General features: G+C 41.4%; 1 protein-coding gene across 1 annotated transcript in view; it reads left to right on the top strand.

Annotated features, from left to right (window-relative positions):
* The first annotated feature begins 9,308 nt into the window (after window positions 1–9,308).
* PRKAR2B (protein kinase cAMP-dependent type II regulatory subunit beta) overlaps window positions 9,309–15,988 on the top strand; it is an 81,940-nt gene continuing 75,260 nt past the window's right edge. Inside the window, exon 1 of the mRNA XM_034063381.1 lies at window positions 9,309–9,676. Coding sequence (XP_033919272.1) covers window positions 9,334–9,676 — 343 coding nt within the window. The 5' untranslated portion in view covers window positions 9,309–9,333. The remainder of the gene's footprint in view (window positions 9,677–15,988) is intronic.

Below are 15,988 nucleotides of genomic sequence, written 5' to 3'. Positions count from 1 at the left end.
ACTGATCTACTTCTGGTCCAAGACCCTATAGGACAAAAGCTGTGCTATCATCTAGATGGCAGAAGGATGACAGATAAATCCCTGGCCCTGGATCCTTGCTATATGTGTTATGAGGTGAAAGCATTGAATTTGGCCTCTCTGTTAAGTATCCAGGCAAACCTCTAGGAATCAACTCACATTTGAGCTATCAGGTATAAATCAAGGCAGACAGAAGACGTAGAAAGGACTACTGACCTGAATATTCAGCCTCCAGGCCATATTTCTTCCTTTTCCTATTTCTTTTAAACTTTTGCTGGATAATGCTGTAAGGTAAGGATAGGGCATTTATGCAGGATATCATGGTGCAGGTTCTGTGATGCATGTACTGCAGATGAATTGGGGTTATGGCAAATATTAAAATGTCTTTTACACAACACACTGCATAGGAGTTTGGGAGAGGTCTTCTACAATGGTACGCCATTTATACGCAGACTGGGCATGCCTAGGGCACTTTGTAAAGGACAGTACTGGAACTGCAACTGTGTCTGAATACGTGAGACCCTGACTAGGCCCTATGATAAGGATAAAACAGGATGGTTTGTATTTAAGTACATTTATTGATTTTAACACACACATAAACCCTTAAAGTAAATGAGAGAAAAAAGGTCCATCAATGAAGGTGGTATCAGGGCAGAAAATTATGCTGACCTGGAAAGCACTGTGCAAATTTGAGTGGATATGTTGACTAAAGACCATGTCCTTATTTACATAAGCTGTCCTTTTCAGGCAAAAGGACAAATCTGCTCTTTTATACAACAGATGCATTATTTGCTTGAATGTCTCCATAGCTCCTTATGCAACTGTTAAGTTGTAAATCAGTCTGAAGCTTGATGTGTTCTGGCTAGCCCCAGCTCATGGATGGTTCCTACAAATTAATCTGCTATGAATTTTGGCAGCCTCCAAATTGTCCTGCAATGTAAGCCCAGAGAAAGGGATTTCAGAAGAACATCACCATCTCTCCAACAACCACTGGACTCTGTTACACTCAGCACAATCTGAACAAAGAAAAGATTCTGCCCTATTGGCTCCAGATGCAGCTACATGCATGCTGTGGAATAGAGTGGAGTACAGTGAGAGTGGAGTTAGGTGGAGTACAGTGAGCATGAACAATGGCAGATCCTGAAAGAAGAACCAAATATTACTGCCAGTGAGGGAGACTTTCACTAATGTAAAAAGATGCCCTTTCAGCTCCACATACATAACAGTTGTCCTCAGCCAGTGGGCTCGGTATGAGCAAGGAGTACTTGATAAAACATGAAGAAGTGCTGTTGCAAAATCATTTAGATCTGAAAAAAGCACACTTGGAAATAAATAGGGGGCACTGGGAAATCACATTCTGGCAACTGCAGAAAGTGTGTATATTTCCCATAGAACTGAATAAAAATAGACTGTGCCCAAAACAACGATAAAAAACTCATGAGAATGCATGTCTGGCACTGTTTATATTCCATTCCTGGGGTTAAAGTTGGAATATTGAAAGGGTGGTGCAATCATGAATTTTACTTTAATAATATAAGTATTTCTGTTTCTTATAAAAGTATAAAAATAATCACATGCTTTCTTTGATGACCCATAATTCTACATTAAATAGCCAGTCTTAACTCATTGCAAGTCAGCTAAGTTAAGATACTTACATTGCATTTGTAAAGTGATTAATATGATAGGGTCTTTAGGTTATGCCAAAATATAAGCAGTAATGTCATATCCAGACATAGATGTATGTGTGTATATTTATTTATACATGAAAATACATATATGAGAGAGAGATAGAAAGACAATATTTCTGTTCCAGAATCTGTAAAGGTCATTACATTTAGATTATTTTTTAATCAAATACACATTTACAAGTTCTTATAAACAAACCATCCTGAGACAAACTGGAGGCTTGGCACTCCAGTGCACAGCTCTGAAACATCCACATTTAGCCTTTAAGGACTTCTGGTTTGAATTAAGGTTCTTCTCTCCAACATAGCTCTTCCAACCATAGGCACATGTCTTCCCTCGGAAGGGTGGGCAATACCTGAACCGCTTGTCCGATGCCTTTAAGACACAAAAGTGTCTGTTGTACAGCCTAGCATGCCTACCTACCCAAGCCAAACTGCATGCAGAGACACCCAAACTGAGAGACACATCCTTTATTATGGTTGCAATGTTGGTTTTGCTCCCTAATGCTATTCTCAGTTTTCATCAGGATGAAAGTCTGCATGAACATTACCACTGCATTAAGGTTCTAACCCAAGAAAGTATTTCACCTGGTGCTTGTGTAGCCTCTTTAACCAATACTTATGCAGGTGCCTCATTCCTCCTGCCAAGAATAAATACAAATTTCTTCAAGAAAATAATGAGCAACAATTCTATATATCAGGAAAAGAAAACAACCAACAAAACCAAAACCAACAAAAACCCCAACAAAACCTAAAGCAAAACCCCAACAACTACTGTCCACTAAAAAACTTGCCTCATCTCTAGGAGAAGGCATCACTTAGAACCACAGACTCAACAGCTCTGAGTCCCCCCTCTTGGAAATTAGCTTCCAAGAAAGCTCAGATAATTCTCATGATGTATTTGTTTGGAGGAACATTGGCAGCTAATAAGCAATGCAAGGCATGGAATTGTAGGGCTGTTCTCCAATTCAGCAGTTATTTCTGCTCATTTGCTCCTTGTTTTTTCCACACAGCAGACAATTTGAAGATCTCAGATCTAAGCTCAGGACTAGTGAGAAGATGGTTTGCAGGAAGAAAGTTCATTTTAAAAAAATCATCGGATTCCCCAGCTCCCTCAAGGAAAATTAAAAGCAAAACTATCCACTCGCTGTAGCTCTTCTGCATTTACATAATACCCAAGCATCTACAGTGATGACTGTATGTTTTTGAAAGCATATTTGTACTATGGTTTTCTTACTATTACTTCATATTTTGTAAAATCTAAGAACCATTGCACCATTTGGGATATTTGTGTGCTCCTCAAGAGACATGAAGGAGTTTGCCTTTCCAAGAGAAGATGCTGAGCCATTTTTCATAAACAAGACCAATACTGTTCTTTGCCTTAAAGGGGCTAGAAGGAACCACCAGACTATCTAGACTGATATTCTTTATCATTTAGATCATTCAGTATAAGATTCTTCTACTTTGTGTAACAATTGCTTAGATAAAGGCTGTGAACCCTTCCAGTCTTTTCAACTCAAGGCATTTTCTTCAGCTTATGAATAATTCCTATGTCTCTTTTCTGCACATTTCCTATTTTTCTATATTCTTTTGAATATATGAACACAAAAACTCTAGGCTATACACTTTTACTGGTCTCAAGAGTGATTTACAAAGGGAGAAACCCCCATTCCTATTTTTGGTTTCCCTCTTGAAACAACAAAGAATCTTATTAGTCCCTTTCTCTACTGAATTATACTGGGAATTCAAGTTGAGCTGTTTCTCCATTTTGATCCCTAAACCCTTTTAGAAGCATTGCTTTCCAAGATAAAGTCTTCCCATTTTGTAGATACATCTTGCACTCTTTCTTCTTAAGTCAATGCCTTTATATATAGCTGTGTAAAGCTATATAGTTTATTTAAAAGACAAGCTTTCCAGACTGCTCCATACTCTCCTGAGCTCACTGATATCACTGTTCTGACTGGGTTTTGTGTCATCTGGAGATTATACCAGCAACATTTAAATTTGCTCCCAAGTGATTACGGGAGGTGTTGAACAGAAGCAGCTACTGTCAGTTCCTGGGGAACTTCTCCATCTGATGATTATTTTCTGTTGTCAGCTGCTTGGAGAGATGTCTCTGTTAGCCATTTAACAGGTTGTGTTGACACTGTACAATTCCATATTTATAAACAAAGTAAGATATCATATAAAATAAGATCCTGTAAATAGCCGAAGTCTACTACCTCTACATTGTCATTTTATCACATTACTTTTAAAATGAGGTTTATTTTTAAAGACAACTTCGGTGCTCACTATATTGACTTTAAAAATTCTGGTGAAAATTTTCTGAAATTACAGGTGCTCAAATTAAGGTACATAAGGAGAACTGATTTTCTCATTGAACGTATCCAGTAGTTTCTGAATATCAAGGACCAAAACCAATGGATTTCAATGGAAATCAACAGCTCCTTCACTGAATAATAACAGTTTTATGCAGAGTTTGCAATAAGTCACAAAACTCATACTTCCTGGAAAGTCCGGTCTGGGGTTAAGAAGAACTAGGGTGAATGGAAAAGTAGGAAGTTTAGGTCAAAAGACATGACACTCTGCAATTCTTCTGACCATATTATCTCCATAGATGAAGCTGTTCAAAGACTTGGCTTCACTACCCGTGTATGCCAACCTAAATTTGAACTGATAATGAAAAGATAGTGTGTTACTTACTCCTCCTGAGCTGTGACTTCTGCCCTCTTCTCCCTGTCAGCATGACAATTAATCTCCACCCTATCAGGTGTTAAATTTGGCTGACTACATTGCCCTACAAATGCTAAAAAGGTGACACAAGGGAGAGGAAATAAACACTTGTTCAGGGGTTAGCAGGGTGCCATTCTGGTGGGACGAAACTTCTCAAATCTTCTATCAGGTTAAACTGGTGGTGAATTGGTAGTGAAAATGGCGGGGGCTATTTAATTTACAGTGCTTCACCACTGTTCTGTTTTCTGAGGTGGATTCCTTCCAGCCCAAGTTTTGAACTCAGCCTTTCTGCTTGTTCAGAGAAAACCCTATTGACACAAATAAGAATTTTAATTGAGTATGTAAATGGCTACTTGAATCTTGATGCTCTGTATTTATGCTAGGGAGAGGAAGAGTTAAGTGTTTTTAATCTACAGAACAATAAAAATGGGCAGGGCAAAGGGTATGAGAGGGAGAACAGGAGACTCAAGTAAAGGAAGCATCACGAAGAATGTGTTCAGATTTGATCCATGAATTACAGGCACTAGTTTCTTATATTGCTGATAGAATTGAATGTTTTTCTGCGAAATAGATTTGGGTTTGATAATGGATTTGGTAAAATAATAATAGTGACCTATTATTCTAATGAGAAGAATAGAAAAGCAATAAACTATGGATCTTCACAGCTGCAAGATTTGTTATTACTGAAAAAATCTATGGATGAATGACTGCCATTAAAAACTGTAAGAAAAATGTGTGAGCAAGATTTGCCTAGTAAGCCAGCATGAGCTGAGAAGACAAAAAGAGTCAATATATGTGACATTTTAAAGGTATTACGGAAGATCAGAAATTGGTACATTATTCCTATGAACTGTGGTGCAAAACTTCCAAACCAGCTATTGCTTGATCAAGAGTCAGCAAGAAAAACATTGCCATGCAGCTAAAGACATTTTGAAATACCTATAAAATCCCATGAAAGGATTTGCAGGTTGCTTGTCAGCACTAGTGTTTAATCATGCAATATGCAAAGTTAGCCTGCATCTAAAATTTAAAAAGCAAGGACAAAAGATTTAAGATAACATAAACCAAAATATTTAAAACACAGGAAATTGAGAGTAACATCTCCCACATCCAAACATCAGTCTTTTCCTACTACACTGCAGGTATATGGCCAGGTTTTGTCCAGTGTTTTCTCCAGTACAATATGAACTATCATTCCATTGAGACCCACTACCGGGAGTTGCCAGGTTGCGAATTTAGGAGACTACTACACACGAAAAGATTAGGGTCTCTTCTTTCTGTGCTAGCTCTGCAGCTGGTCCAAGCAGACAATAGTAATAGTCCCTCTTGCCTCCAAGGACACAACTAAGGAAGGGGTTTATACTGTGCTCGCTAAAGTTACTTTCCACTCAAGAAAAAAGGCTTTACCCAGTCTGTGACTCACAACATTAAGTGCACATTTTTTGCCCCTCTGTACAGCTGATGGCTGTTTTTAGTGTCTTTTGAAGTGCTGGAGAAGGATGTGCCTATCTGGTAAAAAGTTGAAAGCTGGCTGAAAAAAAGGCTTGTAGTTGGTTGTTGGATGGTCTTTAAATAAAACTCATTTAAATGGACTTTTAATAAAGTCCATTTAACGCTCAAGTTTATTAAATTTACTAAATTTGCATTTACACTGATAAAGACAAGGCTTGGAAATCTGTCTCTCCTTCTTCTGCACTCTGTTCATCCTCTACGTGATCAGAAAAGATCTAATTCTCTAATCTCTGGCAGAAGCATTCCCAACCACTTAAGTATGCTGCCTGGAATTGTGTGGGAGACACAGTCTTTGCTATTTCTTAGCTGCTAGCTGTAGTCTCCTAATTTTTCACAGCCTTGAACCAGGTGAAGGGACGGACTGACATGCAAAGCTGGTGTTATGTTATGAAGACTGCATCTGTTGGCTAGGAGAAAAGGAGACAACACAAGTGTTTTTTGACACTTTTGACACTTTGCGTCATTTTCCCGATAATTGCGAGGGGAACGTTCTGCCCAAATACTTTTCAGTACAACAGGATTTGTGAAGGTTTTGTGTTCTCTTTTCATTTCAAGATGATGTTCACAGCTGACCTACAATGACACACAAAATTTAGTAGCAATGAATAAAACTTATTGGAGAGATGTGAACTGATACTCTCATTACCTAACTTCACTCTGCTAGACATAACACATTCTGGGACAGCTGTCCCCCTCATGAGGATTTAAAAGCAATTTAGATGTCAATGCAAACTCTTTGGAACAGAAAGCATCAAAGGAAAACAGATGACACCAACATGAACTACAAAGCTCACTGTCATCCTCTGAGATACACCAAAACTCAAGATAGGTCTCACTAGAAACAAACATTTTGGGCTGTTTTGAAAATTAAAAAAAGAAAAAGAATTCTATAGAGTGCTACCACTTTGGAATATCTTATTCAAATTATCCCAGTTTTGTATACAAATATCAAAGGCTGGCTTTTGAGGATGTCCTCAGAGAAACAATCTCTTTTCATGTGTGGGAGGACAGGAGGCTCTGGCAGGCTAGGGAAGTCCTTGATTAGATTGCAAAAAACATTGTGCTGCTGGTAAATTCCTAGAATAACAGAGTGCCTTGTCTGACTAAGAGGAAAACCTCAGGGATAACAAACCTTTCAATCCTAGAAGACTCCAGTAAATGAAACATTGTATGTTAACAGAACACCTAGTGCCTGGAAAGCACCAATTACCAACACCTCCTTCCTGGACATTTTGTCAGAGTTCAGGTATCTCTCAACCTCGTGACAAACAGATCAGCCCTCTCAGGAGTGTGAGAGGCCTTTTAAGCTCCTAAACTTGCAAATGAATCAATCTGACATTTGTAGCTAAACTTCTCAGATGACTATGGTCTGCACCTGTCTGTAATGTACACGTCAGTTCTCCTGCTGCATTGGGTTCCCAGCCATTGCAACGTACATGGCTACATGCAACACCAGCACTTTGTAAAGGCAGCTGTGGTCAGGGTGTGCTTGTGCTGGGGCATTGCATGAAGTGCGGTGTGTGGTTAGGCTGTTAGCCCCCCAGGACACTGCAGTGGAGCTTGCTGCAATCTTCTGCAGCACAGTGAGCACTCATGGTCTGTGCCAAGGGGACTCCACTTGACCTTGAAGATGGCTGACCTCAGGCTGGACAGTGATAAACATCAGTGAATTTCACTTCAAATAAGTACTTCATAATGGCTAGCTGCGGGCTTTTCCTGTGGAGAGAAATGAAGCCACAAGGTGTAGTTCAAAGTGTTCCACAACTCCATCGGCAGAGGTGTCTCCTACTGCTACAGGGCAGCAATATCACTCATGCATGCACAGATCACTAATTTGCCTGGTCTACAATACTGTGAAGATTCAACCTGGGAACAAAGCTCCATTTGAAAATGCATACAAAGGGAGCATTGGAAACGAATTCAATTTAAAATGGCTTTGAGATCCAGATCTTCTGGAAAGGCATCACAGGGATTTCTGTATTCTGTTGCATGTTACTTTTGGAAGTCAGGTCTTTCAGTATCTTGCTGCTGTGAACTTAAATTTTGACTGTTTATCTTACACTAAGCTCTTATACAGTATATTTCAAGGCAGTTTGTGCAATGCTGAGTATTCAGTAAAATCAATTATCCAACAGCCAAGCAGTCCCAACCTTAGACGTTTTAGCAATTAATTTGCTTGGCGCATAAAAATAAGACTACCACAGATATTTCTGGAGCCCCCAAAATGCTGGCCAAATGTTCAGAGGTGATTATGAATCAGGGGGTGGTGCAGTTCTCATCATTCCAAGGATCTCACTTTCAAGAAGCATTTAGTAAAACACCCTGTGAAAAACATGGCACCCGTAATTATGACTTACTTAAAACATTTAAGCTTCCTGGTGATGACAAGCAGCACCTACTTACCGCTGTGCTAAGTAGTCCCTGCAGCACGACTTGGAACAGTGTCTGTGTTGAGCATTGGCACTTGGCAATGTTTAAATTGAACGGGTTTTCTTTCTTTCTTTTTTCCCCCAAATAATTGCTTCTTTCTCTAGCTAAATTTTTAATGGACCTTAGGCAACCGGCTGACAAGCAGGAGACATTTTCTAGCACCACATGACCCCACCTCATCATGAATAACATGGATGAATATAAATAGACAGCACGTCTATGTATATGAATGATGCGGGGAATATCTCTAAGGCGGTACATGGCTGTGAAAAAGCACATACTACATCCACTGTGGTCCTTCACATGTGCGCTGACACGGAATCCCCGCTGATCACCGCAGGGGAAGGGCACCCAAAGCTGAGGGGACCCCAGAAGCCGCTGTGGTGACGGCCCGGCGCGGGAAGGGGGCGTGAGGAGAGCCCAGGGAGAGGCCTCGGGGCGGGGGGGAGGTAACAGCACCGCGGCCCTGTGCGAGGGCACCTGCCCGCTCCCGACGGGCTCCCCGCCCCTCCGCGGCAGGGCAGGGCAGGGCAGGGCATGGCAGGACAGGGCAGGACAGGGCGGTCCGGCCTCCGTTCGGTGCCTCGGTGCCTCCCTCCGGCGGCGCGGGCGGGGCGCGCTGCGGGCCGCAGTCCCCGGCGGGAGGTTGTCATGGTTTCCCGGGTCACATGTGTGCGAGGTTCCCCCGGCGCGGGGGGAGGAGGTGCCGCCGCCGAAGCTGCCAGCGAGCCGCTGCCCCCCGCGGGCCCGCCCCCCGCCCGTTCCCACCTGCGCCGCCGCCGCCCGCCCCTTTCCCGTTGCCCACGGGCGATCTGCCGGGCGCGCATCGTCCCCGGGCTGCGGACCCCCGGCCCCCGCAGCCGCCCGCGGGCTCTCCCCCCCTTTTCCTCCTCCTCTCCCCTTCCCTTCTCCCTCCCCCTTCCCACCAGGCTGCGCCCCCCCGGCCGGCCCCGGCATGAGCATCTCCATCCCGGCGGGGCTGACGGAGCTGCTGCAGGGCTTCACTGTGGAGGTGCTGCGGAGTCAGCCCGGGGACCTGCTGGAGTTCGCCCTCCAGTACTTCGGGCGCCTCAAAGAGGAGGCGGCGGCGGCCAAGGCGGCGGCAGCAGCGGAGAAGGAGGCGAGCGGCCGCAAGGCGGGCACCCCCGCGTCCGGCCATGACAGGAGCAGCCAGCCGCGCCGGGCCCCCCTCGACGCCCGCGGGGTCAACTTCGTCGAGGAGCCCATGCAGACCGACTCCGAGAGCGGCGAGGAGGAAGAACGGCCACCGCCGCCGCCGCCGCCGCAGCAGTTCCCGGGTAAGGCCCCCCCCCGCCTGGGGTCTGGAAGCAGCGGGCAGGGCGGGTGGGCTCCTCCGGCGTCCGGGCTCAGGTGGGGAGCACAGGGTAGGGTGGGGGCTCCCGCTTCAGCGGCCTCCTGGTGGCCGCGGGTCAGTGCAGGGCTGGTGACAGCGGGACGTGAGGAGCACGGTGGCCGCGGTGATCGGAGCATGAATGGGGAGAGGAGGTCGCCGTAAAAGGGAGCCCATGGGAGGGTTCCCGTCTCCCGCTGCAAACTTTTACCTCCCGGGCTTTGCCCTTTTGTTCAGTAGCGCTGGATGTTGGGCACGCAGATATCGCCAGCGTCCGCAGCCTTATCTCTTATAGCGTATAGGTCTGTGATATTCTTAACAGGAGAGCTATATGTTTCCTTTTCCTAAGAGCACCAGAGAGCAAATCTACGTTTTGTAATTAGTCCAATGGCATGGCTACCTTAGAAAACACCTCTAATGGGCATGTTACTGTAATTACACACTTGATAAAGCATTTCACATAGAGGTACTTACATGCGTTTCAAAAGTAGAGCACAATTTAAAACATAATTGTTTCTTGAGAGCCAGGGTGAAATTTCCTCCACGGTAGAAGGCCCTATGGAGCAAGTGTAGCTGTGAAGACAGCAAAGAATCTGTGGTATCTTTGTGTTCGAGAGTAATACCTATCTGCACGCAGCTAATGATACCCTTTTGTGGCTGATGGGCTTTATTTAGAGAGGATGTCAGTTCATCATCCGGTCTGATTCATGGGACGAGTAGTAGCTGTCTTTGAAGGGTGTGTAGTGCTTGCCTTTGTGCTGCGAGCAGGGGCAATCAGTGCGGTTAGACTGGAGATGTCAGTCAGTAAGGTTAGATGGAGAAGAGAAAGCAGCAAGCACCTTTATTGTTAGCTTATTTTTTTGAGAACAGCTTGAAACTGAAGTGTATCTCATCAGATCACTGAAGCATTCATCCCTCCAGGTCATGCTGGAGGTAGCTTTACTTAGCAGAGCACAGAAGCCAGCTGTTTGCTAGATGAATGTCAGCGCAGTTTTTGGAATAATGTGTTATGTGCATTTCATCAAGAAAAATGTAGATGTTTGAGAACTGGGTGAGTTTTCGAAATGCTTTATGTTACACCATAAGACAGACGCCATTCTTTTCATCTGTTCTTTGCAGCTATAACCATATGCATTTCATGAGAATTTGAATCTGTCAATCAGGTTCTGCAGTGTTAGAGCTCAAAATTACCATATAAGTCTGATGATGTGAAATTAGTAAAAATCTGGAAATTTGCTGTCTTTGAAAGCTGAAATGGTGATAACATGGAAGAATAAATCATTATCTTAATTCCCTAACACTAAACATGGTTTTCAAACATGAATTACTGTAACACTGAACAGACTCATTGGTGAATGGAGAACTGGAATGGTGAATGGAGGGAACTGCAGAAAAGTAGCCTGATTTATTAGTGTGTAGTGTTACATATGTACAACTTTACAGGATGCAGTAAGAAGCTTTGAAAGCTTTTCCAATTAATACCTGTAATCAACATTCTCTTGATACTCTTTTTGTTGTGATTGTGAAGAAAAGCCGTTACTGTCAACATTCGCATTAAGAGATGTGCTAGAAGGACTTAGTTTAACTGATTGATATATTAATTTGACAAAACCTCTTTAAAATACCACATTTTTAAGCCTAATATGTTTTGAAAGTTTAATCATGTTATGGCCTGTAATTTCTGTCACTTGAAATAATTAACCATTGGAAGTAACAGAAATGGAAATATTTGTGAAACCATGTCGAGGGTGCATAGTAAGTTACAATATATGATTACTAATAGTGTGCTTGTGTATCTGTGCGTTGTGCAGGAGTATGTATTTTAAATTCAAATTTTATGTCTGCCCTGAATATGTATTCTTTTAAGTTAATGTAGCAATGCATCTGCTCAGTCTTTTGTTAATATCTGGAGGCATCAAGGCTTGTATTCAAATCATTGTTCCATGAGTTTAAATACCAATTAAAAAGTATATTTCTGTTGTGCCTTTGCTTTCCATTTCTGTAAGTAGCAATTCTTGAACTTAAGTTGAGGGGGGGCAGAATTTTAATTTTTTTCTTTTGCTTTTATGAACAATCAAACTGCTTCTGTATAGTCTATTTGTTCTGTACATGTCCTGAGCTGCTTTCATACAGGAGAGGAAAACAAATTGAAGAACTTTATAAGCAAATGGTTTAAAATAAAAATACCTGTGAAGGAGCTCAGACCTGGTGGTGGATCTTTTCTTTGTTAAAGCAGTACACTTGAAATGTCAAGCTAACTTCTTCAGTTAATTCGAGCAGGACATTGTTGAGAGCTCCTTGCAAATTCTGTTGTCTCCAACACCCCCTCCCAACTTGTTTCTAAATACCTACAAGCACTGCAGTTGAACTCTTTGTCAGTGTCAGTTTTGTCCTTGAGATGCATTTGGGAAGGTACATCAGCATTACCTTGTTCAGAAATGAGGAACTCACATAAACTGTGTTTAAAAGAAAAAGCCTATGCTTGGGATTGCGTCATATGTGAACTGTGAATTAATCTCTGTCCAGGTCCTCTGCTTTGTCCGTTACATTAGTTGCAGATATCAAATATGGATAAAAGCAGTTACCTTCTCTGGAGGGAGAAGTTTGTTGTATTGGTGTCATAGTTCTAAATTATCACCTGGAGTTAAGGTGACCTCTGAAATTAAATTCTCTAGACTCAGAGCACTTAGACCATTCTTAAGCACTACTTAATTTGGGAATGATTTTTAGGTCTTCTAGTTGTGTTTTTTTGCAGGCTTGAAGTGCATTGTAAAATTTGTTATACTGTATCTGCAAAATTTGGAAATGCTGAGTAAGTTGTCTGTTCTTTTACAAGTGACTATACTTCTCTCTCTACCAGTTAAAATTTATTTTGATGGGTAATAACCCATGTAATCTGTAATAGCTGTTTTTAAATATTTGCTATAGCTAAAAATTCATATGTCATCTATCTTTAATATGAATTAGTAGAGATGTTTTTAGAAGTAACATTGCTGTTCTTGCAACTAAAAGCCTGTGGTGCTGTATGTACCATTTGGTGTCACTGAGCTTCTGTTTACTTTGATTTTCTTTTGCTTTACTTTGATTTGTTTTGGTCGTTTTTTTCCTCGGAGAGTGATGTAGTTTAACAGGAAAATACTACAGCTCTCCCTTTCCTCCCCTGTGTGCTTCTATTGGTATGTTGGTTGCTTTGAGTTCCTTCCCTGAAAACTTGAGCTAGAAAATGCAAGTACATATCTCCGCTTTACCCACTGGTTATGTTGAATAACATGAGATCACTGCTTAGGTAAAACATGTATTCTAGCTTACAACATCAATGTTAAAGGTCTGTCTTTTTTTCAGTTCCCTTATTCAGTCTGAATTGCTTTACACACATACTGTGAATGCAAATTTTGAAATAGTAGGTAAATTGTATAAAGCAGAGCACTGGAGAAAACATTGTACACAACCACATCCATGCCAGCTTTGTGATGATAAATCAGTTCTGTTAACCTTAGTTACAGGTTTCTTTCTGAAATTAAGTAAAACCAGAAAGCACTAAACCTTCTTGCAGGTTTGTCATGTGATGGTAATGGATAGATTAGAGCAGTTGAAGGGTCTGTAAAAGGAAGGGGACAATATAAAATGATGAATAGGGATGCTGGGGATGGACTCTTCATTAGGGGCTTTAGTGATAGGACAAGGGGTAACAGGTTCAAACTTAAACAGGGGAAGGTTAGGTTAGATATAAGGAAGAAGTCCTTTACTGTGAGGGTGGTGAGGCACTGGAATGGGTTGCCCAAGGAAGTTGTGCATGCTCCATCCCTGGCAGTGTTAAAGGGCAGGTTGGACAGAATCTTGGGTGCCATGGTTTTTTGTGAGGTGTTGGAACTAGATGATCTTAAGGTCCTTTCCAACCCCAACTATTCTATGATTATATGGTTCTATGTATAGGTTTATGTATAGGTATGTTATGTATAGGTAGTAGGATATTGTTAAATCAGAGACTATGGAAAAAGTATGAAAAAAAACAACCACATGGGAAGCATTCACATGAGAAAACCCTGTGATTTTTTTTTTTTTAAATGGATATACAAGTGAAAATCTGGGTTATGATGAGTGGTGGCTGAAAGCATTGCTATTGAATATGTGTTTAGCCAGCTTAAAGAATGAAGTTTTAGTTTTTACAGTCACTCATCTGAAATAGAGAAATAAACTAAGCATTATTTGTGTGGTTATAAGGACAAACCTACTCAGACCCAGGCTGTGGCAGCTTTACAGTGGATACAGTTTAGAAATGAGAATTTTCCAGTTACAGACCAGCCCCTGAGAGCAAGTGAGCATGGCATTGTTTATCTGCTCCTTGGCAAAGCTTTAGACTGTATTTCCTTGACCTCTATGGGTCAGAGTGTAGTGTGTATAAGACACCATTCTGGACTGGGAAGATGCCTTCTGGGAGAGAAAAGAATTTTAGCTGTGTGGATGGGCGCCTTGCTGGTTCAGTGGGCCTTGGTGGTCAGGAGATGGCTACTGAATGCTTTTATCTAGTCATAAAGTCAGTGCACAAAACCACAGTGCTTTCAATCCTTGCTGGAAGTCTTCAGAACAATAGAGCTTCTTGAAAAAATAGTTTTGACATAGTTTTTTTGACAGGAGCAAGATAAAATATTTCTGCTAGCAGTTACTTTAGAAAGCAAACCTGAGCAAGTTGGCAATTTATGCTTTATTCATGTTGGGATAATTGCAGTCCAAAAACTTAGTTTGACAAAATTCTAAGCAACTAGAACTGCGAACTTGTGATTTGTAGCATTCAGTAGCCTTTATAGTAAGGAGTATGGTTTTCTCTCAGATGTGCCTATATTGTGATTGTAGATGAAAAGCATACTTTTGCTGTAACCTCTTTTAAAAAAAGAAGGTTTGTGTTAAGAACTTAGTTGAAATGATAGCGGCCTCCAATCCAATGTATATATGTATTCCTGCTTGAAACCTTAGTGTGCATGGGTGAAGGTGTCTGTGCTGGCTATCATTTTGTTAAAAGTTTATGTCTGTGTATTTAACAGAAGCAGGAGAAAATTCCTAAGACCTAAGGATGCAAAAACATTTGAAATTATCTCCAGCTTCTTTTTCTCTAAAGAAACAACTTGAAATTAATTTTGACTGACTGTTCAGCTCAGAAAATGACACCACCAGTAATTCAGTGAGTACAGGAAGACCTAAAATTTTCTTGGCATGAGTTTGTAATAACTGCATTATGAATGGTAAGGTACAAACAGTATCAGTACTAACATTTGTACACCACCACTGTGTTTCTTGCATGTATTACATCTGTTTTAAACAAAAATTGGCATTCCTCAGGATTGCTCTAGGAGTTTTGTGTCACTTGCTGACTTCAGTTCAGTTTCCCAGAAAAATGCTCTCTAAGTCAACAGATTGAAGGTCTATCCATGGACACTAAGAAAGTACTTGTTTTTAGAATGTACTCCTGTTGAAGTTATAAAAACCAGCATAACAGCCAAGTGTTTTAACTTTCACAGAGGTACTTCTTGCATCTGTAAGTTAAGCTTGATTTAAAACATGTATATCACAGAATTCATCCCCAGTCTGTTAGGCAAAGGTATTACACATTCTATTATCTAGTTCTGTCTGGTAAGAACCTTCAGTCTGAGGGAAGCCTACCTTAAATAGTAAAATCTTTGCAGACTTACTGGCTTTAGCTGCTCTTGTAAATCTGGAACATGTGGTTTGGAAATTGCACATTTAGGTCACAAGGTACTGATTAATCAAGGTATGGGCTGCTGCCCCACTTCTGGCTTTCCACTATAAAAGATGACCTCTACATTGGGAAATTCCATTTGCTGGACAGTGGTGAAAGAAGCAAGAAGGCATGGTGGAAGGCAGAACAATAGAGGTAGGAGAAGAGTCAATGTGGGGTAAGGCAAATGCAAAGGAGGAACAGAGGGAAGGAAGAGGAACAGAACTCAAGTGAGGAGAGGAAGATAAAACAATAGAGAGCACATGTGAGAGAGAGAGCCTTAAGTTCTCTGCACTTACATTCTTTACACAGGTAGAACCCTGGTCTTTTCATGTACACATCCCAAATTTATGCCTTGAATTTTCTAATGAAACTCTGGCTTATAAATGTTATTTTGAAAGGTCATAAATGCAATCTTACACTAAAATTAATGGTCAGAGCATTATATGAAATGTGAACTTGGTCATCTGATGATGCTGAGAGAGCTTTTAAGTATTTCAACATGGTCATCTGTCATTACCATGTCTG

This window comes from Melopsittacus undulatus, chromosome 5 (assembly GCF_012275295.1).
Source record: "Melopsittacus undulatus isolate bMelUnd1 chromosome 5, bMelUnd1.mat.Z, whole genome shotgun sequence".
Taxonomy (NCBI): domain Eukaryota; kingdom Metazoa; phylum Chordata; class Aves; order Psittaciformes; family Psittaculidae; genus Melopsittacus; species Melopsittacus undulatus.
Note: the sequence above shows the minus strand (reverse complement) of the source record. Positions and strands in the feature narration are given on the sequence as shown.